Source organism: Necator americanus, chromosome V, assembly GCF_031761385.1.
Source record: "Necator americanus strain Aroian chromosome V, whole genome shotgun sequence".
Lineage (NCBI taxonomy): Eukaryota > Metazoa > Nematoda > Chromadorea > Rhabditida > Ancylostomatidae > Necator > Necator americanus.
Window position 1 is genome coordinate 204,489 of NC_087375.1, and position 26,519 is coordinate 231,007.

Genomic DNA, 26,519 nt, shown 5'->3' on the forward strand with positions numbered 1-26,519 from the left:
GAGAACCAGTTTTTCATCCGAGAAACTAGCTCATCTATCGAGAAGATTCAGACCATCTCGGAAACGTAAATCCTTTACCTATCAAATTTTTCTTACATTTTGCATAGTAGGGTTGTTCTACACTATAGCTATCTTTTTCAAGACTAAAATATCTTCCAGTATAACGATCCGTGAAAGTGACTTCTTTGGAAATGGCGTAATCCTACGGACCTGATGCAACCACACAAACACTGCAACGATTGCTGTTACAGCACTGTGGACCGGTCTCTACGAACTGTCAAGCAAAAAGAGGATTTCGGGAAATGATGACACGAAGATTGTCTCTCTTTGTTCTCTAAAGTGTACTAAAGATTGTTCACGTTGCTTGAAATAGACACAGAGAGTGTGATGTCGCGAAAATGAAAAGTCTCCTACCACTCCACCGAAGCGTACTCTGTCTGGAACGTAAGAGAAGCTACGATTTCATCTTCTCGTTCCTTGCTTACCACGCATAATACTATAAATACTACTACTATTACTAGTAATCCATGTGTAGAGGAGAGAAGTCAAATGAATTATATACATGTCATATCTGTATTCACAGCTATGCAACAAAGTCTCCAGTGATTCCTGTTTAGATCATAGATTGGCCACGATTCTTTCAGTCCTCCCTTACAACAATAGTAAAGTATCTGTTTTAAACCATTTTTGTAAAGCAACGTAAACCACTAATTTGATGCACAATCACTTCCAAAGAAAAATCCATTCACCTCCTATTTCTTATCACCTTCAGCCACCGTCTCTCCTTCCTCTAGAATTTCTGCACACGATCGTTCAAATTACAAAGATGCGACTTGCGTTTATGGCGATGCGGCGGCGCCTGACGTCATCGACCTGTGCCAAATCGATCAATGATCGACCGCCTATCACACCCACGCACTTTACTTTCAATTTGGTTGTTGCCGCGCTCATTTTCGTCCTATCTCTTTTCTCTAACGCAAGCGGAGGGATTCTTGTTAACATTTCATTCCTACATCATCTTCTTCTATTGAGAAAGATTGTGTCGAGGATGGCGACCGCTGGGTAATCAGGGCAAAGGCGAATCTGTGGCAACATTCTACTTTCGTCTATTTTATGCCGGTTTCCCTGGTAATAGGATTTAGTTGGCGGCACGTTAACTGCGACGAGTACTTGTTAAACGCCTTCGACTAGCACAACTACTTCGGAACTGCATTAGGACTGTATAGTGAGTGGAAATTTAGGTATTCATTGCTCTGGTTCGAATCTACTCGTACATGTATTTCCCTCTTCTTCTCAAACATCTGACAGACCGGCTACCAAGGAGAATGAAACGGCAACTATTGAAGAGCGAGCTGAACTCGTCAGACTGGTTTGTCATCCAGATGTGCCGCAGCCCTTTGTTGTAATATAGCTTAATGATTTCATTTAGACATTTTGGAGGTATAATTGGTAGTGAACAGAATTAATTCATCCCCCAATTACGAACATGGTTTCAAAAGGGTTAAGGGTTGAAGTTTCAAACCTAGACAAGAACTGAAACGTTACTAATTACACATTCCTGAGCTTTTCCATCTGACTTCACCTACCCATAACTGCGCTCTATTATTTCTTTCTTTATGTTTTTTAGATTTGGATGATGAACGGTTCTCTTTCACACACGATAAACACAGAACATGATATAGTAACAAAGTTCCACTGCTCAAAACCTTAATCTCACCTTCAGCACCAACACATACACAAAGAGGAAGGTATGGGAAGTGGGAATGAAAGTGATATGTTAAGCAGCTTTCAAGAAAAAGTCGATGGTAATCGTTTCGCTTGGAGCAGTTATTGAGTTCCAGATGTGCAACTGTGCAAAATTTGCAAAGTAGGCGTGTCTGTTGGCAAGCTGGTTGTCAGGGAGTTGTGTGCCCCTATTGAGCAATTGCGAAGACTATGTGTATATGTGCACGCACCTCCCTCATTTTCTGCCACATTTAGAGCTGCGTCACACGGTGATCAGAACGGCATGTAGTATGTTTTCTTTACATATTTGCCTCACTGAGTGGATCTCAAGTATAAACCTCATTTCCAGTAAGTTACCTTGAAGCAATTCTCGTTAGTATGGTTGGATGTGTTTGAGAAGCGCATTCAAGCAAAACGATCGTAAAAGAGGTCATCTGAGTTTGGATCAGATTCGCGCACAGGGATGGGTTCCTCTTGTAGTGTAGGCGTTAATTTCCCCTCAAACAGTAGCATTCCTGGTATTCCGTAATGTGTTTCATCTCTGCTAACAAAAAGTGTCCTCGTTCGTATTACATTCTTCCTGACATGACTTGTAAGGACATCAGTTTACAGATTTTACACAACCATTTGAAGGTTATCTTCTTCTCTTTCTCTGGGAGCATCGAGTACTTTCACTGATTATGAGGTATTGTCCAAATCTCCCATTGAATTTTTCTTCGGTAACAGTGAGTGAATGCATGAGTTTTACCTTAAGGCAGTATTCGCGAAACCTTCGATGCTGAGTTCTCTTTAGCAACAGGTATTTTTCTCGACGCAGTTTGAAGGCCCCGCAAAAGAAATGTGAAACAACTCGTGTTCGCCAATATACAAGGACAAATAGATTGTTGCCAATTTATCTGAGGAAGTAACTTTTTACACTAATTAGATAAGAGAAAACTGCATTAAGTAGACATCTTTTTTTATGGTGTCGGTGTAAAGAGTTGTATTATCGCGTAATTTCACCTCTAATGTACTTTATGCTGTTTCAATCAGTGGAACCCAGTACTGTAAAGAGTTGCACCGTTGATTGAATTGGTTGGTCCGCTGGGGTAAAGTGTAGTTGCCCGGGAGGGGGACCAAGCTGCGCTCTTATTTCTAGAAATGAATAACTAAGTCGATCGTTACCCTGAAACCTGAGAATTAGTCTTGGAGGATCTATGACATGTAGGTTAAAGCTACTAAGGGAAAAAAGGAAGATGGAGCCTCCAGAATTAGGAGCGCAGTTGAGTGCCCCCCACCCCTTTACTATCTACACTTTACCCTCCGTACCTATCCGTTTTTTCCCCTATATTCGTAGGGGAAATTTGGCGCTTCCGCGGCGATACATCTAAACTGCGTTGACAGTTTTTGCTTCGAGTCAAAGAAAAAAAAACTCCAGTCCGATTGTATGATTGTGGTTATCCGTGAAGAGACTAGCGCCTGGACAAGTTCCACGCAATTTTTTCAGAGTGAAGTGAGTCCAGTTAAAGTGAAAAATCTTTGGCTTGCATAGAGTATCCCAAGTCGTTTGTATGAAGTTTCATCAATCTTTGTATGCGGATTCGGTGAAGGCCTCCGCTATTCGTTTTGTTATACCATTTGAATTCCTCTTTGTGTTTTATTACGAAATAATGTTGTTGTCACCTTGTTATCGCTCAACAGAAATATATCTAAGAAATGTAACGGGAACGGATTTTACCTTTATTTTTGGTTTGTTTCCTAACTGTAACAATTTTAGATGGATTTCGAAGCTCCACCACCTTTCACTGGAGCATTAGAGGAGCCTCCTGATGTGGAATGTGATATACGTATGACGGTGGACGACGAAGATGAAGACGAACTTCCCGATATTCCATCTGATTTGCCTATAACCTTTCCTCCAGCTGCTTCCCCACCAACGATTTCGTTTGAGAAGCCGAAGTCATCAGAAGTTGTTTCACCAAGCGATTCGTATCCTTCCACTGCTAATTTTCCACTTTTTCCAATTGCGAATGGATTACCAGAGACTATAGGTGGCGTCATTTTTTCTATAAATGTGTGAGCACTGATATTGAATTTATTCTAGATGTGCCGACAGTTACCGGTCATGATAACTATCCAGAGGCAAACACATCTCATGTGTTCACTTCTGCTTCTCAAGCAGCGGAATGCGATCATCGACGGGACGATGTTTGCACTGATGAAGTGTCATGGTGCGGTCCAAATGTGCCAGATGAAGGGCATTTTTGTGAACAGAATATTCCCCATAAACCTACCTCTTCGGCTCATTCATGTATTAGTGAAGATGACGATTTCGATGATTTCGGAGATTTCGCTTGCGTAAAAGGCGAAGATGCTGAAACGGAAGAAGCTGGTAAGTGTCTCATCTTTTGCGTTGATTCCATCTTCTCCTAATTAATGTAACTTTGTTCATATGTTGTAAGTATGTTGAGAAGTATTTTGTATAGTATACAGGATGTATTTTCAAGAATATCAGCCTGATCGAGTAATATGCGAATCCCAATCCGAATTCCAATATCCTTTAGTGTTTGCGAGTCTGATAGTCCTGTGTGCTAGAATAGTTTGAAATATTTTTGAGAATATCAATTGCAGTTACAATGCAACAAAAGTACGTTCAGCATTAGAAACTTGCTTGTTCGAGTATTCTTTTTAAAGCGAATATAACACTTCGTTGCTTACAAGTTTTTTTTTTAATTTAGGTTCTTCGAATAAAGTGGAGCCTGAAAAAATGAAATCTGATTCGAAGACCTCTGTCCAGCGGAATCAGGAGAAAGATCACGTGCGTAGGTTAAATCTATGCAGAATGTGGAGAACCGTCGCAACGACCACATAGTACAGCCTCTTTACCTCTCTAAGTAAATTAGATGAGAAATTTGATGGTTGGCTAGCTGTGTTCTTCTTTAAGGTTTAAGGAGGCGAAACCGGTACGATTTTTTGGTAGTGGTACATTTGAGTCAAAACCACACAGAGATTGGTGAATTTGCGTAAGCGGCTGCGTTGGTCCCATCACGATCACGACCGCTGGCGCGGTGGGGTCAGCGGTTGTGATCGAGGTGGGACCAATGCGAACTGATGCAATGAGTGGTGCTAACAAAGTTCCTCTTTCGGTACCAAGTGGTGCGCTCCACCGCCGTGCTTCGATCGCAACCCTCTTGCGCAATTGTACCGAGCTTCAGGTCATATTGACCCTACTGGATGCATTGTTCACGCAAAGAAAAATTATATCCAAAGACCATTTGCACCTAAATTACATAGAAAATTTGAAAGGTGCAAAGAATAAATCTGGCTTTGGACAAAATGCATTTTGATTGCAGTTGGTGTCGTTGCAGCATCAAAATTCTACAGATTCGGCGTGATGTTAGCTTCCTTTATAAATCTTTTAGAAATTCCCTTCCATTGTGTATTATTTAAGGGAATTCAAACCTTACTGTTTTCAGAATTCACAAACGAACTATGACGGCGAGCAGATTGCTGAACCGAATGGCTTAAGTGCAGAGGCGAAACCCAGAGATGGTTACTACTTTCAATATATTTATCTTTGATTTTCTACTAAATATTGCTACACTATTTAAGACGACGAGTGGTCTGCGGATTTTGCTTTCTGTGGTGAAATAAGTGTTGGCGAAGGACCAAGAGAGACAATAAATTCCAAAACTGCTGATGTTTCATCCAGTGCAGTTAGTTTTTTTTTTGTATATAGTCGTGTACTCAAATTTCTTGTAATTTACCTGCTATTTAGTGATGTTCTCAGCTATTTTGTTCAGGAATCGTGCCCTATTTTGGATGAATTATGTGACTGTTCGAATCTTTGGGACGTAGAGAACGAAATAGGCAATGATGAGGTCATTTAACATATTTTTGCTTCCGTATTCCAAACGGTTTGTTTTCTTAGGCATATGATATCAGTGCTATGCTCGATGCTGACAAACCTGTCATCTTAAAGAACGAAAAGAACGAGTCCGCGTCATTAGATCGGTTTGTTTCTTTCATTTCGAATTAGCGCTGGAGAAGATCACGGACATAATCAGTATTTTCAGTAGCTTTCATCTTTGGTTCGCCCTGAGAATTGTGGAAGATGCGTTGGCGCTTAAATTTGAATGGAAAAATGCTGAACATGGAGAGAACCTTTATAAAGCGCTTGCGATAGATCCGGTCAGCTACTGTCCTGTTTTACATTATGAAAATCAATATTTCGTTGTTTTCCTTCAAGAACCTTTCATTTTATACCGATTCTTCTGTTGTTCAGAAGGCTGTAGGACGGGGATCATTACCTCCTCTCTCTTCTGGAACTGTTCTTGAACCAACACCATTCATTGCAAATGGAACTGCGTACGTTTTTTTAATGTTAAGTTCAGTGGAAATAATTCAGTTGAGTCATGTTTGAAAATGAAACTCAGAAAAAGTTATTCGATTGCCATAAACACGGAAATTATGGTCATTTCTCATTCAAATGCCGACTTTTTTATTTTCCCTGATACAGAGAAAAAGCAAGGTGGTGCATCAACTACGCCCAATATTTTTTTTACCTTCTTATAATGTGTTTGTGTGACAAGAACAGCGTTCCACCTCGTCTTCGGAGCATTGTGGACTTCTAGCCTGTTAATTTTTTCCATATTAAACAACAACAGTAAAGTTCTTAAGTGAGTAGATGTAAAATTTTGTGAAGTACAAGTATCCAGACGCACATTTAGAACGGGTGACTTCTTATGCAAAATGATGACACGGGTCAGAAAATGATGAGTAGGAGTTGTCACTGTTAAAGATGACAATCATAATCCAGCGAGCCAAACAAATTTTGGAAGTGATTTCTCGTGCTGCTCTTTCAATGTTTTCATTTTGAGATTCGAAGGTAAATGCTAGCCCCTGTATTTTTCTTTTTTATTTGATATTTGATTCAGTCTATTCTTGAAGCATTTCATACTGCACCACTTACGGTGTGTCTTCACGTCCCAGTGCCTTCTGTGACTGCAATTTTTGTGTATAATGGAATCGTTTGATTATTGATAAATAATTCATGACATCTCATGCGAATTTATATAATGAATCAAACTAGAGCAAGTGACTTTCTCATATTTTGATTAACTTTCGTTTTCTACTTCCTTTCTTCTCTGGTTCTCTCCTTTCGCTCAGCACACAACCAAACAATGAGTTCTGCTTTCTGTGCGGAACAATGTCCGTTGTGCGCTGCTAATTTCCGAGAAGAATACATGTTGTTTATGTGCTTTAGTGAAACCACAGTCTCAGAAAGAATTTTGAAGGACTTTTTTAAACCAGGAATCAACTCCGCTGATAGCATAAATAGTTGTCGTATAATTAGTCCTGGTGGGATTATACACTGCTTCCATGGTTACATATTTTATTTTCTTCTCATTCCATCGTTTTGAAGACTCAGGTCCATTTCATGTTGTTTCGTACAGCAAGGTTCCTAGTCATTGACCGCTCTGGTTTTGTTACCTAAGTCTGAGGTGCTAGTCCGCATGTTTAGTAGGTATACACAGGAAAGCGCATAGGGTACGTATAACCTTTTTATTCCATTCCTTAGTTGTTTTTCTTCATTTTTCTTATATCAGTTTTTTGAAAGCTAGTTTTAAAACGTTCCGTCTTGAAAACTTCCATTGATTGTATTTGATAACAGACAGATGTATGTAAATTCGGGATTTTTCTTAAAGAGCAGCACTTACATGGATAGCATACGAAGAGCGAGAAGAAATTGACGATGAATTAACCTTGACTGCTGGAGAGAAATAATTAATTTTCAGCCGGAGTAGTTCTGGCGTTTTTCTGCTATAGGGAACATGCTGTACCACAAAACATGTGGAGTTTTAATTCATCATCACTCGAATGAGCTCAAAAGATTATCAGCATATCCTCAACAAGCAACTTCTGCTAAAATCCTGGCTGTAATCAACGTCAATCTTCTGCGAGACAATGCAAAGATTCGCATGCACAAATTAAGATGCACAAATCAGTTCCCCAGCACACAGATTTTGGGTAGATCGTCATGAAGTACCGAATTAAGTCCTGAGAGGAAATTGTGTGATTGTCTCGTAGTGCGGGATGTTTACGAGCGACCATGATCACAGTTTTTACATAGAAAAACAAGATTAGTTGCGACCATGAATTGCTGTTCTCAATGGGACCATGGAGTTGCTCACAGCTTTTGAAAGTGAAATAGCGGTGATGGAAACCACAGTTATACTGGTGCCATACATTCGGAACTTGGAGAATTCTGTGTCGGTAGCGCTTCCACTTCAATTCTCAAGGAATGAAAACAGTGGAGAAGTGCAAGCAAGATGAATGCGCTCTGCGCCAGCTCCGCGCCGCAGAATAGACCGCGATTTGTTCAGAGTCTCTGAGTGGTTACTTCTGTTATGGCGAATAATTGAAGGGGAGAAATTAAAATTGTTAAGATTCAAGCTGAAACTGGTATTTTCTGGTAACTCTCGGGTAATTGATTAGCTAAACAGGCTTTGAGAACAGGAAATTACCTATATTTATGAATATTTCCTAAAGTTATGAAGTTAGCAATGAATTACCCATTTGATTTGACCACCTACTTATATGAATTGAGTAATTGAATGAGCTGTTTTTCGAGCTCCTTAACCTTTTGTAGTGAATGTAGTACAATTTTAGAGTGACAAACTGTCTGCTAACGTTCGTAATCCATTTCAGACGCCGATCTGTTATCATTTCTCGAGAAGGAGCCCACGACGCGAAGGTGTTCAGGTCCGAATCAACTATCAATGCACTTCAATCGAGGAATCTTTCCACCGCAGCCGAGTCGCCTTCAATTCCACAAGCTGACTTTGATTGGGATAAATCAGGTTTAACGAACCCGACGAAAGCATCGAGTGAGTTTTTGGTTTCTTTTCAGTGAGTAGTTTGTTCAAAATCAGACCACATACTGCCTGTTCAGATCGATCTTCGGCGTTGCTTGATGTAGATTTCTTGTCTGCAAACAGTGGAAGTGGTAGTTCTTCAACGATATCTACGCTACAAAAAGAATTGGATCAACTAGGACTTTCAAATTCATCATCTCAGATGTTAAAGAAACCTTCAAGTCAACCGTGAGTATTTTTACAAATCGATGATTTCGGTCGCATTTTTCTTCACTATTTGAATACTTTTTTGCTTTCACACTTTCACTCAGTTGTTGGTTTTGTTTTGTTTGTAATGTAATGTTGATATTCTACGCTATCTTTCTATATTCTATTCCATAAGTTGGTCAAGCATTTCAAGATGCCCAAGCACGTTTGACGTCAATTCAGAATTGTTTGATGTTTATGGACGAATATGCGGCGCACACAGTGATCTTCAGAGACCCACTGCTTTACCAATTTAGCGTTTTAACTTTTCGACAACGGAATTATGAAAAGTTTTGTTGACCGAGAGCGGTACTTGTAGCGTAGCCTTCACAAGTGAGATGTCGTTCCACTTGAACGGATGATTTCTGTTATCTCACGCATCTCACTGATGGAGGTAGAGTTTCCAGCATTTCATTGCTAAAATCATCGTCTTCGCCAGTCTTCACATTCTTCATTTTCTGAACCCAATGTAGATTCTCCGAACCGGTTGGCAGTTCCTCTTTGACACCGTTTGTCAGACCTTGCATGCGCTCGAGCTTGGGAGGCGATTGCGCGTCTCTGTTCAGCAAATATAGATGTATTTGCTCCAGGTTAATAAGGTTATTTCGCTTACGACGGCTGTTTTGCGGATTGAGAACCGACCAACGTCTCTTCTTCTTGAACATATCCTCTCTCTGGATTCTGTCCTTCCACGCCTTTTCCAACTTCTTCCATCTCGATGTCCATTTGTTTTCGCGTTGAAGCCCTCAGAGGTTTATTTTCACATCTTTTGTTGGTTGAAATAACCAACAATTTGATGGGAGGAGGGGAGATTGATGGTACAAAAGAAATTGTAAATAACTCTTACCTACAAAAATTCCATATCTTCTCAAGAATTGTATCTTGAAGGTGAGAAGATATGAGTCATATAAGACAGCTCTAGAATTCTGCACATCCATCAAGCGGTATTCCTCATAAGAAAGTAATTGAGCTGAATTTTGAGAGTTTAGAGTCTTCCGCACACTCTGCTCCTAGGGCTGTTGACCTTAAGCTGACGGGGTCTGTGATTCGCCTTGAATGTAAATGCAATGATGAGATCCATCCTATACACATAGGTTAACCAAAGTTACCGTTGTTCGAATTTCTCTCCAATGTAATAACTTTTCCGAATGACACCGGATAGATTTCCGAGGTTCGTCTTTCCACTTTCCGCACCGTCTCCAAAAGTGCTTGTGGCTGGGTACTTCGGTTTCGCTCATCGTTCATTCATTCAGCGTCCCTATGATCACAGTGGCTTCCTTAGGCGTGGAACTCTTAAGACTTGGAGGTTGAACCCTCTATGTTGATGCAGTCGGCATTATTTATTATTATTGAAGTGTGTGTAAAGTTATTATGATCAATAGGTGTGTGTAACGCAGTCGGCCCGATTATGGTTGCACGATCGATTTATGGTTCAAAACCGCCCTAGTACTAATCAAGCTTTTCATCATTCCATTGTCGATAATTTGGAACTAAACTGTCTGAGAGGATAAAAAAAAACTTATCTGATACATCGGCTGGCTCTCGCAAATTATTGTATAGACAAGGACTGATTAACGCCAGACAATCTATTGTTACTTTGCAGTAAAAAAAATGTGCAAAAAAAAAACTCACGTAGCAATCCAGGTAATTTACCACTTTCCACAAATTCTTCTCTTTATTTTCCTCTAGGTGTCTTTATATAGAAGAAGTGCGTATCTTCTTTGCATATGTAAATAAGTTGAACTTTATATCAGTGATGTGTTATAGCTCCATGTTGGATGTATTAATGGCATCGGCAGCGAAACCTGATGGAAGAATAAACCGGCCTCCATCTGAGTTGTCACTGGATGCACGTGCTCTGCATGATCAGCTGCCAGACATCGAGTTCTTGCGAGCCAACATGATCATGTTTCCAATGGGGGGAACTGGTTGTAACCAACCATGAGTTTAGTTTTGTGGTCATTCTCAATCTGAATTTTATCTGGTTGCACTTCCCGAATATCCTTTTCATTTACGACTGCAGCTTTGTCTAATAAGAGTATACGGTATGGAAGCTTTTTTTTTTGTGATTTCGGGTGTTGTGGAACTGTTTATAGTCCGGTGTTAGTTTTTGTTTAAACTGCTAATTCAACAGCCTGTCAGTTCTAGTCAACATATCAGCTGATCGTGATTCGACTTGTCGATTGCTCGACACCCTTTTGTATAGGCGTCCTACTCTACCTGTTGGTATGTATTGTGCCTCCTTTACATGCTCCTAGCTAGTATTTTATTGCAATTGGTGCGAGTATGTGGCTATCTTTTGTACTATGAGGATCCAAATGTATCGCACCAATAGACTCACTGATGATCAGTTGTTCAAGTCTTCCGAAGTGCCTTTATCGTCGTCCAAAAGTTTACTTGGTTTCAAGTACGTGTCGTCTTTATTCTGCGTATAAACACCATAAAAATATAGACGCTAATCTATTAGTGTGAAGAAATTTTTTCTATGTAGACAATGTTCATATGCAACAATGTGATATGTGTAACTGCTCTGCTAAGCCTGTGACGTAGCGTTGTGAAATTTTCAATATTTGATTTTGTTACTATGTACAGTGTCCATAGAATAAACATCTATAATAACTGGTGTACAATTCATTTTAAGGCTAGAACTGTTTATGATGCTAAAATTTGGGAAATATCGGATAGGATCAACTACTTTTCCGCTGTTGATGCAACAGTACTTGCTCGTTGTCGTCAGAGTATTCTTAGGCTTCTTTTCGAAGCAGTAAATTTAGGGAACACAGAGTGTAGATATTTTGAGTCAAATGTGCGATGGAGGCAATAATTCATTACACGCAGCTAACTTAGAAAAATTTCTCGTCTTTTTCGACGAAATTCTTTCCCTGTAACGGTGGGTGGTCTCTACAAACTAGTGTGTTATAGGAACTATATGCAAGGCGCAGAAAAAATGAACGAATTAAAATGTACAGTACACTCACGAATCTGGCAGTCGTCACCGTTTCACTGTGCCGATCGGTCAGCGTGTTGTCATAGAGGTCGTAGGCGTTCGTTTTGGCGGCGCCACATTGACCTGGTTGTTTTTCCTGGTTGTTTTTGTACTTCTGTACAACATCGTGGTTATTCTTCCGAGGCAAGACAAGGTTACGTTGAAATATTATCATTGGTGGCATTTTTTCTTCATATCTGTAAACGATCGCTGTCATGTTTTGCTTTGACTCGAGTCTGATTTCGAAACTTGTAGAGGCCCATTGCAACTTTACGGAATATTAAGCCATTGATGATGTAAAGTTAAGAATGATGGTTCAAGGATCAGAAAGTTGACAGCACTATCAAACAAAGGAGTGCTGGCCGGTACTATAGCTCATACTCTGATTAGACTGAAGATTGAACGCTGTATTTGACCCTAGGGAACAACTGCTCGAACTTGCTAGGTTAGGCCACAGTAGTGGAGTTGGTGAAGTTGGCATCCCCATCAACACCAGTAAACATCGGTTTTTTTGAACAACCTTCTTTAGACTCATATAGGAGTTTACGGAGTAGAAGATGTTTATTAACGACGGTTATGACCGTCTTCGTTGTTCACACCACAGATAATTGTGAAAAAGTCGAAGTTTTCTATATGGACAGTAAAGAAAGAAAGAAAGAGGGAAGGAAGGAAAGAAACAAAGAGGGAAGGAAAGAAATGAACAAAGAAAGAAGGAAGAAAGGAAGGAAAGGAAGGAAGGAAAGATAAACGTCAGAAGAACTTCAATTTGAAAGAAAACAAAATTCTAAAATATAGCGAGCAGAGGCAGTTTATCACAGCGTCTAAGACCACCCGTACAGACTCACACTTCCACAACACCTCCTTTCTACGTTGGAGTGTTGAGAGAAGATACCATAATGGAATTTATCAGATATTTGTCAGTAAAATGTTTGCTTGACGGATGTCGTTGTGGTCCCCATGCACTTTACGAAATCGGACTATCGTCAAGATTTAGAAAGATTTTTATTGTGACGGATTCCCGCATTGTTCAGAAAACGAAGTTCGAGGGCACTTCGTTAACTGGGACCTCTTCACTTCGTAAACCGGCTCTGTGAAGATGCTTCAGTGGATATCGATGACGAATGTGACTACTCTTAGAACTTCTGCACCACTACTGTACAAGGAAAAACGACTTAAACAAGTAATGTGTACCTACTCAGTTGATAAGGGTACTCCGAGAGTTCTACAATAACTTAAATATTGGAATTTCACCGTTCTGCAATAATGTCATTATCAGTGGTCCGCCAACGTGAAGCAATCTCACGCGAAATGTTCGTATATTGTCACTGTCGACAACGCAATGCGAAAGTTGGAATGGTACAACGTTAGAGTGAAGCTTGACGATCGACAACTACACCATCTTGTCCCATACATTCGTTGAGATATCATTTTGATAACATTTAGCATCAGGCAAGCTGAACGAATGGTGGCCGAACTCAACAAAAAGTCTAAGTCTCTGGCGTATCAATCCGCTTCTGATGTGTCAACGCGTTTTACTGCAATTCGGAATTCATGGGGTTTTGGAACGCGTGTCGGCCTGTACAATGATTTGTAGGGCCCAACCGCTGTAGTTAGTCAGTGTTATCCTCCCAAACAAGTCTGGTACAAATTTATCCACTCCGTCGGGGTGAAATGCTTATTTGGAACTGCAGCGATCGTCCAGCTACAGTCTTATCTTTTACCGACTGTGCTACGCCAATTCTCAATTCATAAGAGCATGTGGAAATAAAGGTATTCATTTGAATCTGAAAAAACCGCTACTTATGAAAATGGAGGGATCTCGGATGTTGTGTTCGTGCTCAACGGAAAACATTCAGTTGCTGCAATTGTATATACACGTAAGAAGCAGGAAGAAAATAGAAGCTCAATTGAAAGGGTGATGCCAGAAGGTGAAGATCGATAACAATCTTAGTTTTGCTCAGGAAAAGTAGTACACAAGTTGGCTTCATTTCTAGTTTTGTAACCACCGAGGGTAGACGTTTTGAAAATGGGTGATGTTATCCTGGGAAGGAGCGACGAAAACGAAAGTAAGTTGTTCACACCACTCACCATACAGTATCCTTCCGTAAGGATAGAAATAGGAGGGATGAAGGGATGCACTTCCTAGAAGAGTTCTAAATTCAGTAGCATAGATCCTATGTATGCTCCTGAATTCAGAACTCTTCCATGAATTGCATCCCTTCATCCTTCATGAACTTTGGCGATGCCTCCAAGAGTATTCTTACCACAAATTTTCCAGATCGCCGCCCCGAAGATGTGCTGGGGAGCATGATGGCGTCAATCCTAGGTGCTGACTCTGCAAGGGAACGTTCTGAACTCGTGCGAGAAGGTCTTCATACTATGGCGCGAACAGGTGAGTTGTGTCTATGTGGACACGCCACGATATTAACTGTTTCTTTATTTTACAGTGGTGGCTGTCATACTGTTTTCCTTGTTGCTGGCTGTCGGTGTTCTAGAGATTTTGATAGGTGCAATGAACATCGGCTCATGTCCGATTCGCCCTCTTATACCCATATGGCTGGTAGTAGCTGGATCAGTGAGCTCCCTTCGTAACATCACTGGAATTCTGTTGTCCGTATGGGTGAGTCTTGTAGTCGTGTAATCCCAGAATCCGACGTTCCTTTTCTCGAAAAAGAGAACGATTATTTCGTAAATTGTTCAATTTTTGTCTGCAATGTTAGATGTCCTTTAGTGATTTTGATATCCTTATTTATGCCGTGTAGGGTTCATCTAATTTGCGTAGTCTGACTGGATTTTTTTTTCGCAGGTTTATCTTATTCCCCTTTTTTAGCAAAGCATCGAAAAGCAAACTAGATTTTTGGCGATGCATTTCTTCAAAGTTTTGCTAAACTTTTTACCGATTTGGATTCCGTATTTTTTTGGCCATATCAAGAACTTTTCTTTTTCACGAAGATATGCAGCTTTTCCATATTTGCAATACATTTGTGTTCCAATCGTCTGGGGCGGGTGTAGCGCAGCCGGTTACAGGTTCCGCTTCCTGCACGATCGATCGGAGGTTCTTTCCTCCCTAGTGCTCACCAAGCCTTTCATCCCTCCGTGGTCGATAAATTGGTACCAGAGACTTGTCTGGGAGGATAAAAGCACTCACTTGACACATCGGCTAGCCACCGCAAGTCATTGTATAGGCCAGCTACACGTTCGTAAACAAACGATTCTGAATTGAAGTGAACGTGGGGGCGCATCCCAAGCGGATTGATTAACGCCAGACATTCCATCCTTTTTATCCTTTATCCAAATCCAACAAGCATTACGAGAACATTGCAGAGGTCTGGCTATAAGTAGACGAGAGTTATGTGGTTAACAATGTGGAAACTAGAATCTCATTTAAAAGTGTATATAATAAGGGAGACATGGATTAAAGGAAGCATATCAAGGCATTGCTGTAGTTGTTGGAGTCCCTGTGCGACAATACAGAGTTCAGGTTGCAGGTTACGCCGTCGAGCGAGGCTATGCTTACTTCCACATAATCGTCGTAAAGAAGAAACGGCATGGGAACCACTTCAATTCTTACGAGATATGTTAAAACACGCACCTTTGTATACGGTTCCCTCAGGAGCCTATTCAGTCAAAACCAATCAAAATATTGCTGAATATGTACAAAAGTGATGCGTTCTAACGTGTCTCGTAAGGACTAAGTAGGTTTCAACGCTGTTTTTTTAAAGGATGATTAGGGGAAATTGAGCATGGCCACTTTCATTCTGCTAATCTAAGACCCGAACTCTATGTTGTCCCACAGAGACCCCACCGTCATTAATTTCGTAATATGCTGCGTTTCAGTAATGGTTCGGGATCAGAAATATTGAATCTATAATATTTTCTTTTGGTAATATCATCATTCTAATTGTAAACCGTTAAGAATTGTCAACAGAAACATACTCGATCACTGTGTATACTGGAAAAAATTCTAGCTCTTTTACTGTTAGTGTACTGTATTTTAGGATGACAAAAGCGGGCGAATTGCGGCAGTTCGTGAACTTTTGATAGGAATTTTCGCAGCATTCTGGATCATCTGGTAAGTGAAACTCTCGTCATTACATGATGGTACCAAAAGCTGCTGAACTTATGACATCGATCTATCGATTATATTATATCGACTTATATCGATAGCAACACAAAATGTTCTCCGGAGGCAAGTATTGTCGGAAAAATGCATGCTGTAACCGCATGTTGTCAGCTCAAAATTGATGGCGGTGATCGCAGTCTCAATAACCTGAGATCTTGCTTGATAATCCCACCAAGGATACGCTGACTGATGAGAATCTGTAACAATCTTATAAGACATTATTAGCGTGGATGCCGCTTTCGGGCTATTGCGAATTTACTTTGTGGCGATGAGAATCAGGCAGTCTTAAGTCACTTGAATATGCCTTTTTTCATTCAGAACACTTTTTCTGGTGGATTTAAGAGAGATTTGTAACAGATTTTCCAGATGAAAACATCTAAGCAAAGAAATAAGGTTCATTCAAGTATTCGAGGTGGTATTAAAGTATTCAGGTTAATTTTGGGTTCATACTGGACATACGGCATCTACAACGATGTGGTCTACGATGAAGGCAAACAAAATTATTGTGACCAATTGACGTACAAGTTCACCTTCGGCATCATCACTCTCACATATGTTATCGTAGGTGTTCTTCTCTGCTGTTGCTGCTATTGCATTGTTTGTCTGTGTTGTCATAATGGAGCTGTGATCATCATCACATAAACAACTTCAAAATTTTTTCATGAGACTGTTTTTTAAAAGAACCATGTCATCGTGTGTTAAGTCGTGCAAGCGTGACGCTCATTTTCTCGTCATTCAAACTATTTTAGGAGTGGAATAAATAGTATCCATTTTTGTGTGACGTGACTTCTGATTTGAAGTAACTATGAGTCACAAGGCTCGAGAAACTTTAGCGCATGAGTAATTGATGTAATTGAATTCATTATTCCTCATCTGGTTCTCCCGAAAATAAAACTCCGTGTGTTGCGAAACTTTTGCAGACTATGACAGCATGCGAAACAACTAATTGCATTAATTCATCCTAACGAAGCATAGTGGCTCTTGTAGGTGAGATCAAAGCTGCAGCAAAGAATTATGACAACATGCACAGATCTATCAAGAAATCACATAAATAAAGCATACAGAATTTCTAAAAATTTCAAAATTATCATACGTGTCGGACTACTCCCAGATTACGTCTAGTTCATAATAAACAACATCTCTAAACACACTTAATTAGAGATCTTAGAAAACTCGTCAAATCTTCATGAGATTGTTGGAGCACATTTTTTGACATTTTTTGTGTTTGCATTTGTTCGAGTAGTATTTGACGACACTCGAAAATCAGAAATACATATATATCGTGTGTGAAAAGTGCTGTTTCTCAAGATTATATATTATATGATTATTATTATATTAGATTGTTTCATCCATTTTATTATATAGATAACTTATTATACAAAGAAACACTAACATCCCAATTTTTAGGAGCTCTCCTATTTTCCTTCGAAATTTGCTCCCCGTCGCACATAGAATTTTTTTTTTGGAAATTTTTGCAATCTGACCAAACTCAGTACTTGACACTTGTTTCAACAATCAACCACTTCCTTTTCTTCTCTACAACACATCCTTTTCGCCATCAGTATTTCTCAATAATAATATAATAAGGTAATATAATAATAATAATAATATAATAAGGACGATAATAAGGACGAATCACCCCTACCTCAGATTACTAAAAAAAGATTCGCGGGATCAAATAAGAAACAAATGAGAAACTTTAACAAATATAAAAATGTTATAATATTGGAAACGGCAGTATATTGCGGACGGATTATAACTCTATAATTTGTAAGTACAACGCAACAGCTCATCGCAGGATATCTTCTAGCGATCGATTTGCGAGAGCGTTTAGTTTTATATGTGGAACATCAGTGTTGCTTTTTTTTTGTTCTCTTGTTTTTCTACTTCCAAATTTATAGTCGGACTCGATTAGATTCAAAAACAAAGTCATGATATTTATTATATTTTGCACTTTTAATAACCTGTATATCAATTTAAAAACGGACAACATTAAACAAGAAGCATTAAATAACGTAGCACCGTTCTACGACATTCAGTACATCAATGATAGACCCGTGACCGTACAGCACTACTACGAAACCACGAAAAAACGCATAGAGAGAATGAGAAAGAGCAAGGATATGTAGGTGACAGGAAGGTCACGTGGTCGTTGAAATAGTGTTTGAGATCGGTAAATTTGGAGAAAAAGCGAACGAAAGCTGGAATAACTCCCTCAAGAAAATCATCCAGGAATGGTCCCTCATTATAGCCTCAAAATGGCCGCTAACATCGCACGACTACAAAGCAGTAGCTATGGCGTTGACTGTCTATGTGGTGTTCTGCACTTTCTCAGGTTAATCAAGAAAAGATTTTCTTCCACAGAAAGAAGCACCGGTAATACAGACACTTCACATGACATCCATATAGCGGTTCATAGGCATTAGTGCTGACTATTAAACATGAACTTCCATACCAACATAACTTCCATACCGGACTTCCTGGCATATTCTGCTGCAGACGTGAATAGGTGGTCCTTTACTATAATCGGAAATTCGTCGAAAGATCCAAATCGATGCATTCACATTTTTTGATCTGTAAAACGATTTGTACTCTTCGGTCATGTCCGACCGACAGTGCATTCGCATACTTTTATAATAGTCTTGGTGATTTGTGGCGGATCTTGCCCTGGACAGTCGAGAGTGACGTCAACAGCATCGTAGTCCCTTGGAGCGCATGCGGCACATGATTTGAACTTCGCTTTCAGCATTTTACTGTTCATCCGAGGAATGAAGTATGAGGGGCATGTACCGTGGCAGAATCTGGAAAGATCGCATTGTGCGAAAAATGCGGGAGGAAAACTGTGTAGTGTTGATGATGTTTCGAATTTGATTCTTCCAACATTTCTACTGCTACTGTGCTGTCTATAGAAATTACTCATAAACTGCCCCTCTGCTCAAAAAGTTTTTTTTTCTGGGGAAAAAAGAAAAGCTGCTCACCACCTATCAGCAACTTTCCTACAGATGTTACAACAGTGACTGCTCAAATCAACAATTACCTTCTGTCATTACTCGAGACCTTTGAAGCGGTGAAAACCTTTTTCTCGTTGAAAGCCCGGGTTCTTCTGCCGGGGTTTTCGAGATTTTAATTAATTTCTCCCGAATTTCAGGGACTATTTTATGCCAAAAAAAATCACATACTGATATTGCACTGAGTTTTTCTTTTCAAATGTGTTCGGGTTTCAAGTACAAAAAGAAAACCCAGAAATGAACACCTGGTTGGAGAGAACAACACAACGCACAATACACAACTATTCGATGCACTTGATAATCAAGCAAATATGCGTGGTTTTTTTTCTGACCAGAAAGATACAATAATGCACCAGTTTTGTTTACCTAATTCGATATGTTCTGGAAATTGAACTTTTGCTGGCTTTTGGAAAGTATAAAGGAAATTTCTCACATCTTATATATTAAGTTAAGAGCTTCACAGACACTGGCTGAAACCCATAGCTAATCATGGAAACTATTCAAACACCATTTAAAATGAAATAAATCTGTATAATTTGAATAATAGTTTTCTGAAGGGTCATGAGGCAATTGAGAACATAAATCACTTGTTTTTGTTATCTCAAACTCTGATGAAGACAATCATGTTAAAACATTAGATGTTAATAAACATCAATAACAATCTTGCCAACACCTCAAGCTCATTTCTATAACATCTACGTACTTTACATGCCAAGATTCAAGAGTAGTCCAATAAGCTCACTGCTAGTAGACGAATATCGTTAGAAACTTACTTATAACCCATAAAAGTTCATAATTCATATTATACAAATTTTCACTAATGAGAAAAAGACAGTAAGAGAAACTTCAAACCACATTGAATCTACGTACACTATGTGCAATGTTTTCTCTACCTCAAAAGACGGTTCTTAAGCTATCTTCCTGAGGATCTGTATAGAATGCTGTTACTGATATTTGATAAGACGACAAATGTACGATCCGTATAAAATACAAGAAAGTAAATAGATTAAGTTCTATAAGCTATTTTTTGTCAGACAAATTCAACAGCAGTGAAAAACATAAAATTGTCCAACAATCTCATTGACTTTAAAATGAAAATACATCAAGTTATGATTGTAAAAACAAAGAACTCAGTAACCCTGTTCAGTAAGTTCACGATGAAGATGCCTAGTTTTCTGTTGGTTTTTTTTTTTTGCTATATATATCATCTTTATATGGCCTCATTATTATAAGATGGAACGTAACTGATAGACGGAGCGAGAAAAAATTTGCGGCAGAAATGGAAAAGTAGAATTAGAGTTCAGAATGGATCAGAGGTTCTCAAAATGAACGCCAACCTACAAAAGTAATCATATAGTTACTAGCATTATGATCTCCTACGAAAAGCTTCCAGAGATAAAGAGCAAGGAGCAAAATAAGGATCGATGGCGCCGACAGTCCTTATCACTTGTAGCTACATTTAGAATGGTGTCGACATGACAAGGAAGGAATGCGAAACAAGGACTAATCGACAAATGCAAGTAGACATGCAGCAACCGTTCGTATTTCATGCATCACAAAATGTTGGAAAGAAGATTCCAGATCAGCAGAGGTTTGGAAAGAAAAACGTTAGCAAAACATAATAGAATATAAGGTGATTCACAGAAATATTGACAGCAAAAAGAAAAGTTTTCCGAGATTTACATGGACATTCCCGGGAGCCTACAGTTCTACTACACGCAATTTCAAATCATTTTCTATCCAATGCAAGTGCAGTTTTAAACAGAAATATTTTCTGGGAGTGAATATATTAGTTGTTTCAACGCATAACATATAGAGGCGGACGTAAACATAGAAAAGCCCAGTAAAGCCAAAAAAGGATAGGCAGGAGAAAGGAATCGTCATCGTTTAGAAACTGAGAACGTAGAAAATCCAGTGCTATACTAGACAAAATATGGTAGAAGACAAATTTTAAAATAGACTGGAAAAATGTTCCCAGAAACTCAAGGTCATTTCTAACTCTGGTTACCACACAGACTCTTTTACTACTGTAGTAGCAATTTGGAAAGTATTTTAAAACGTCCCTTAAAGCCATTGGTATCAAAGTAGTAGTTGGCTTCAATTTCAAATTTTCTCTACTTTTCCAGCCATCATTTATTGCCGTAGTTATTAATTAAAGATCAAAGATGTATTAATTGAAGATATCCTTAATGTCTTTAGAGACTATCTGGGTTTTTGTGGCCTGATCTTCAAGCTTTTTCTCGTGAAAACAGATTTCAGACCAAAAGCTCACAAAACAGCCTCCGTTGCTTGATTCCTATGAGTAATGGCGATGCAATCGAATGTAACACAGCTTCCTAGAGAAACAAAAAAGTTGAAAAGGGTACTCCTTGAATGTCCCACGAATATGAAGTATTGGAAATGAAATCTATGTTTAATTATGTTGTGAATTCTTTGAAGCAATTGTAAATATTTTATAACCGCGTAAATACATTTTCTGTTGCTTTGCTTCCCTTTGTCCAATCGGCTCATTGCACAAGTGATTTTGTCATCGTTGATTTTGGCTTCATCCTCTTTTCTTATTCGTTTTCTCGTCCCATTAATCGATTTCTGCGATCACAAATGTTAATATATGCAATGTTATCTTACTTACTTCCATTCACTTTTCTACTTGAGCACTGCATTTTTATTTTAGTGCCGTAATTAGCCCACATAAGTGCTATCACCGCAAATATCGAAGATCCGCAAGACACACTTCAAGGACCATACCTGTTAACAATCACCTTCGTGAGGCAGCCTGGAGCTTTCACTCGCTGTTTGAACTTCGCACCTTCGCACTTCTGCATTTCTCTGGTGTCTTTGACAGTGATTAGTGCTTGGTTGCGACCATCAAGCAATGGTTTCCGTCGCCCTGAATCTATCATGGATCATAAATGAGGCTCACATAACAAATATCTCTCAAATTTTCGTCACTGTTTTCAAATATGTGTTTTTTATTTCCTAACTACGTTAGCGCTTGCCATCAACTAATCGATTAAAAAAACCACAAACGATAAGTCAGAAGACAATAATCAAACAAAAGGCTACTGGAAACCCCATTTATGTGTAAATCTAGAAATAATGTCCAGCTAAAACATGAGTTTTGGATTGCTAAATTTTTGATCTTACGGAGATTCAATCATGAAACATTAATTTTGACTGATGTTATTCGTACGGTCAGTACTTGAGACGCTGGCCACGTAAGCCACTATAGGCATCCTTTAGACAAGAGAAGACAAGAGTGATTTGTAGAATATGTTGAAATGTAAGCTAAAATGAGTACTAAGAGTATCAAACTTTACTAGTTTGTTCCCACAACAACGTTCACACAACACAAGAACTATCAGAAAATGTAGTATCTACAGGAACTTAAGGGATCCTCTTGGAACGGAACTAATAGAGCGGAAATAGTTATTTACATTTGGTCAAGTTCGTCAGAAATAAGTTTTGAATAATTCTGATAACAGACGTCCGCCATACTTTTGAATCCTATGCTGATGCTAGCAATGTCTATTGGTTCTGACTTCTTCTGTCTTTTTTTGGTCTCAAGACGGTTTTTTAATGAGACTAAACAAAGACTAAGAGACATCAAACATCATAACGTCTCCGTCCAGAGATAAAATTTTGGAAAGCACTGCTTTGAATGTAAGGAATTGTGAGAGAAAAAAAAATAGAAAGCCTAGAAGCCATAAAACAACCGCCTTTATTCCGTTTCTGCCGGTGCTGCAAGTTGCGAATACGTACACGTGTGAATTGACTGCTTACTTTTGAGAACAGGAGTAAAGCGAGCGTGAGACGATCACTGCAGCTCTAGTCCACTACCCTTTCCTCAGAAATATTCTGATGACAGTTTTCAGTTTTAGCAGAAAAAAAAAACTTATCATATGGAATCGGCGACTTGTGACATCTAGATTAATTTAACAATTACAATGCGGTATTCATTGACGCTTAGGAAGCTATTGAAAAAAAAATGAAAATATAAATAACCCGTGTTGTCATGCCGTTTACTACCTTCCCACACTTTTTCGCTCATAAACAAAGCAAGAAAACATTGATAAACATAGGCACAAGTACTTATGTTTTGTAAAAAATCGCAGAATTGAAGCATAGGAGTGAGAAAGGCAACGTGTGAGTATCTTCCAGGTAGAAAAGCATGCAAATTGTCGCCGTCGGCTGGCAAACATAAGTAGTGGGCGAATACATCTGAGTTTTTGAAGGACATTCGAGATCTCAGAGTGTCGAAGCAAGAAGCAGCCAAAGAGTGAAAATCACTTAGAATGGGGCAGAGATCCTGAAATCCTGCTCGAGATATTTTAAGCGGACCTATAAATATGAACAAAGGAAAAGAGGCGAAGTTATAGGCTCTTAATACTTCATGAATGTCGGTAGTGACAAATGAGCTTCTAGTCTTTCTCTCGATTAGCTTTCAATCTTAGTAGATTGTTATACTACGATTGATTTATTTGTTGCCTTATGTATGTACTTATTTATATTAATTTCTTGTGAGGTCTTGTGGTAGTGAATTTCTCAACAACAATAAGATCACTACGAAATTGGAGATGAAATCAATAAAGCAAACGCCAGAACAGGTTACTGAATGATAATAATGAAGAAAAGGTTCAACTGCAACGAAACAAAAGGATAGCGAAGAATGAGGATGTACAACAGCATTTTCTGCTATCATTACAAAGTAGGATATCACACAGACGCCTTAAACGCAACGCAGACGCAGTAAAAAGAACTGCAAGAGATTCAAGTGGAAATAAGTAAGACTAAAGTAAAAATAAGTAAAGATAAGAATAAAGTGTCATGCAGATTAATTGAATAAGCTGAAAGCAAATTACATTCGATTTTACTTCATGGACTAACTCGAGATGAAGTTTAACTGTCGGATGTCAAATACTCTCCATATGAATGACTTCCAATCTATCAACAGTGGTAAAAACTGCAACAGTCAAAGATATCAACTGTCACAATCACCAAAAAAAATTCCTAGATTGCCGTGCGCAATTATTGGTGAACTAGAAAACTAATTGCTACGCTATATATTCGTTCAACAACAGCAACATAGCGTTTTGAAAAATCGAAGTTTTTAAAATATTTCTCGCATGTCATTTCATAGCTGATTTCTAATCAATTCAAAATCTTACCACTGCTATCTGTCAACATATTGTATCTCCGGCAATACGTTGCGCTGAATCAAGTATCAAAGGACAACCGTGAAAAACTGCACCTGGTTTCCGATGCTTTTTCAGCATTCGATCGGACTTCTCACTCATCTGAGAATGTGGACGAAATATGATTTCTTGTGACGAGTAGCTTTGCTTCCCGATAGGCTCGCTGATTAAGGACTCGAAGGCCTTTCGCGATATTTCGCGCAATCGCGAATCGTTGGCGACAGAATAGTGGATATAGCCATCAGAAACGGATAACGGCTCGCCAGCAGAAGGTGATTCGCCGACAGGCTTGCAGGCGACCACTGAGATCGTGGTCACAATCAGAGTGACCGAAATGATCCGCACTGTAAAAGAGGAGATGGACGACATCGGCCGCATCGACATTCGGGATGTTTGAGGGCTAGAACCAGTCATCTGCTGCAGCAACCTCAAGTCCCGCCTCCTTAGGATGACGGCAACTAGACACTCATTTGAATGACAATGTCCAGTCTTTCTCATGATCTAGAAATGTGAACTGCAACGGAAATGGCCGGTAGATCAATGACATGCGATGGCTGTCATTGATGTGCGTGAATAATCGAAGTGAATTGTTGGTGCAGGGTGATGGAATACGGCTGGCTGTCGAGGCAGTTGACTAGCGCTATCAGCTAATAGTTGTGGAGATAGCAACGCTGCTGCCCCCATAGAGGCGCCACCCTGAAGAGCCGGCGTCAAGAAGCGCACGATCCTGCTCATTGCGATTTCAGCCAACGTTCCATCATTCAATGGCTATTTGGGGTTTGTTGGTTTTTTTTTGCCGTCTTACGACTTGTACATGACAATGCCTTCTTTTGTTTCCAAGTACAAATGGAAGGAATAAAGGATCACTCTGCATAGGAGCATCACTTCTGTTTATCTGCGAACCCTAACTTCTGTGTATATCTGCTAATCTTGAGTCCTTGAGTAGTTCTTCCGTGCGTAGGTTGTCCGACCCCCAGCAACTAGACACGTGCAACTATCCAAAATTAGCGCGTTATCATGTTTAGCACCCACTATACGTCTTTCCTTACGAGTGTTGTATGTGTCACTAAAATACTCCTCTAAGCTTCACGTCATTATGAAGGCACATTCTTAAAAAAAATCCTTCCAGTATCCTGTTAGAAATAAAATTCTGATAACCACTTTCCTAATTTGAAGCTTATCACTTATGCTTCCCCTTGTCACTGCGAAGTGTAATACTACAAGAAGAAAAAGAAAAACTCATCACACAGTTACTTTTTGTATGCTTAGAAAGGTAAGCAACGTTAAATCCAAGTTTGCCGTTAAACGTTAAATCCGGGATTACAGTCTCCAATGCATCTCTTAACAATATAAAAAGATGTTGTAGAAAAGCGACGAGTTTCATTTAATTCTAGGAATGCGTTTTTAAAGTGTTATAGAATGTTATGGTGCACCATGACTACGTGATTAGTTCTTTTTTTTTCAATATTCCATACTTGATTGACGTTTCTCGATATTTCTCGATATGAAAGCAGGTTTGCACTTTTATTAACTCACGACATCAGATTTTTTCAAGTTCTTCCCCTTGTATCATAACATAAGTAATTAAAGGCATTACCCCACGAATCTGAGGTGGTACGAATTTCAGGTCGAATATTCGTATACGGGATCGTAGATTATGGAGAGAAGGATGATTCCGTCCTTTTCTACTTAATTACCGTAAAAACGGCAAGGAAGGAAGATACGACTTCGAGCGCTCCGGTGCGCTATTTTCTACAACGAGTTCGACTGGAGCGCGCCAGAAATGTGCTCGCGCCGCATCTTCCGGACCGCTTTTTACGGGAATTAGGAAAAAATGGACGGAATCACCCTCCTCCCCATAATTTACTATCCCGTATAAGAATACTCCACCTGAAATCCGCAACACCTCAGATTCGTGGGGTGATGCCTTTAATCAGAGAAACCAAAGAGAGGTCAACTTTAGAGAGAGGAAACTGTTGCAAATGTAACAAATTACTCAACCATGTTCGCCAAAAGATAATCAATTTACGCAAAAACCTTTTTTTTTTAGAGGGTTCTCAAGAACGGGAACGCGGATCGTGCCCTTCCCACTTTTCTCACGAGAAGAAATAAACTCAAAAATATTCAACGTGTACGAAACTGTTTTCCAGAAATTGTCAAACTTGCAAGAAATGAATATTTGGATACTTTACTAGAAATTCTTGTCTTAGCCATAATCACGATATGGAAATTCTTGGTGAGTCTTGAGCGCTGACTTTTCACTCTGATTCAGATAAGATATGGTTTCCATTTTTTGGTGCACCATTGCGGAACATGAATAAATAAAATTAAAAAAAACCTATATTGACTATTTCTATAGAATATTGATAACTTCGTAAA

The 26,519-nt window shown here is 39.2% G+C and overlaps 4 protein-coding genes across 9 annotated transcripts; 2 read left to right on the top strand and 2 right to left on the bottom strand.

Annotated features, from left to right (window-relative positions):
- Positions 1–1,048: 1,048 nt before the first annotated feature.
- Positions 1,049–10,773, top strand: RB195_012545 (uncharacterized protein; the record flags this gene model as incomplete). Of its 3 annotated transcripts, none has more annotated exons than XM_064201958.1 (15): positions 1,049–1,062; positions 1,309–1,369; positions 3,482–3,755; positions 3,809–3,935; positions 4,023–4,096; positions 4,443–4,522; positions 5,181–5,256; positions 5,317–5,420; positions 5,508–5,585; positions 5,636–5,718; positions 5,781–5,895; positions 5,990–6,072; positions 8,416–8,594; positions 8,660–8,810; positions 10,596–10,773. In XM_064201958.1, 15 exons carry the CDS (start codon positions 1,049–1,051, stop codon positions 10,771–10,773), a joined length of 1,677 nt encoding a protein of 558 aa, XP_064057838.1. The 3 variants fall into 3 exon arrangements, with proteins under 3 accessions (XP_064057838.1, XP_064057839.1, XP_064057840.1); XM_064201959.1 differs by lacking the exon at positions 1,049–1,062 and adding an exon at positions 2,359–2,410 and having other exon boundaries at positions 1,326–1,369; XM_064201957.1 differs by lacking the exons at positions 1,049–1,062; positions 1,309–1,369 and having other exon boundaries at positions 3,809–4,096.
- A 3,067-nt stretch (positions 10,774–13,840) lies between these two features.
- On the top strand, positions 13,841–18,277 carry RB195_012546 (uncharacterized protein; the record flags this gene model as incomplete). Of its 2 annotated transcripts, XM_064201961.1 has the most annotated exons (6): positions 13,841–13,880; positions 14,093–14,206; positions 14,262–14,434; positions 15,813–15,886; positions 16,369–16,498; positions 18,170–18,277. In XM_064201961.1, 6 exons carry the CDS (start codon positions 13,841–13,843, stop codon positions 18,275–18,277), a joined length of 639 nt encoding a protein of 212 aa, XP_064057841.1. The 2 variants fall into 2 exon arrangements, with proteins under 2 accessions (XP_064057841.1, XP_064057842.1); XM_064201960.1 differs by lacking the exon at positions 18,170–18,277 and having other exon boundaries at positions 16,369–16,579.
- On the bottom strand, positions 17,727–17,930 carry RB195_012547 (uncharacterized protein; the record flags this gene model as incomplete). The annotated part of the gene is made up of 1 exon (XM_064201962.1): positions 17,727–17,930. One exon carries the CDS (start codon positions 17,928–17,930, stop codon positions 17,727–17,729), a length of 204 nt encoding a protein of 67 aa, XP_064057843.1.
- Positions 18,278–18,457: 180 nt separating the features above from the next.
- Positions 18,458–24,638, bottom strand: RB195_012548 (uncharacterized protein; the record flags this gene model as incomplete). 3 transcript variants are annotated; one of them, XM_064201963.1, is made up of 4 exons in its annotated part: positions 18,458–18,511; positions 18,567–18,738; positions 21,694–21,835; positions 24,197–24,638. In XM_064201963.1, 4 exons carry the CDS (start codon positions 24,636–24,638, stop codon positions 18,458–18,460), a joined length of 810 nt encoding a protein of 269 aa, XP_064057844.1. The 3 variants fall into 3 exon arrangements, with proteins under 3 accessions (XP_064057844.1, XP_064057845.1, XP_064057846.1); XM_064201964.1 differs by having other exon boundaries at positions 24,197–24,554; XM_064201965.1 differs by lacking the exons at positions 18,458–18,511; positions 18,567–18,738 and adding an exon at positions 21,504–21,534 and having other exon boundaries at positions 24,197–24,554.
- Between the last annotated feature and the right edge of the window lie 1,881 nt (positions 24,639–26,519).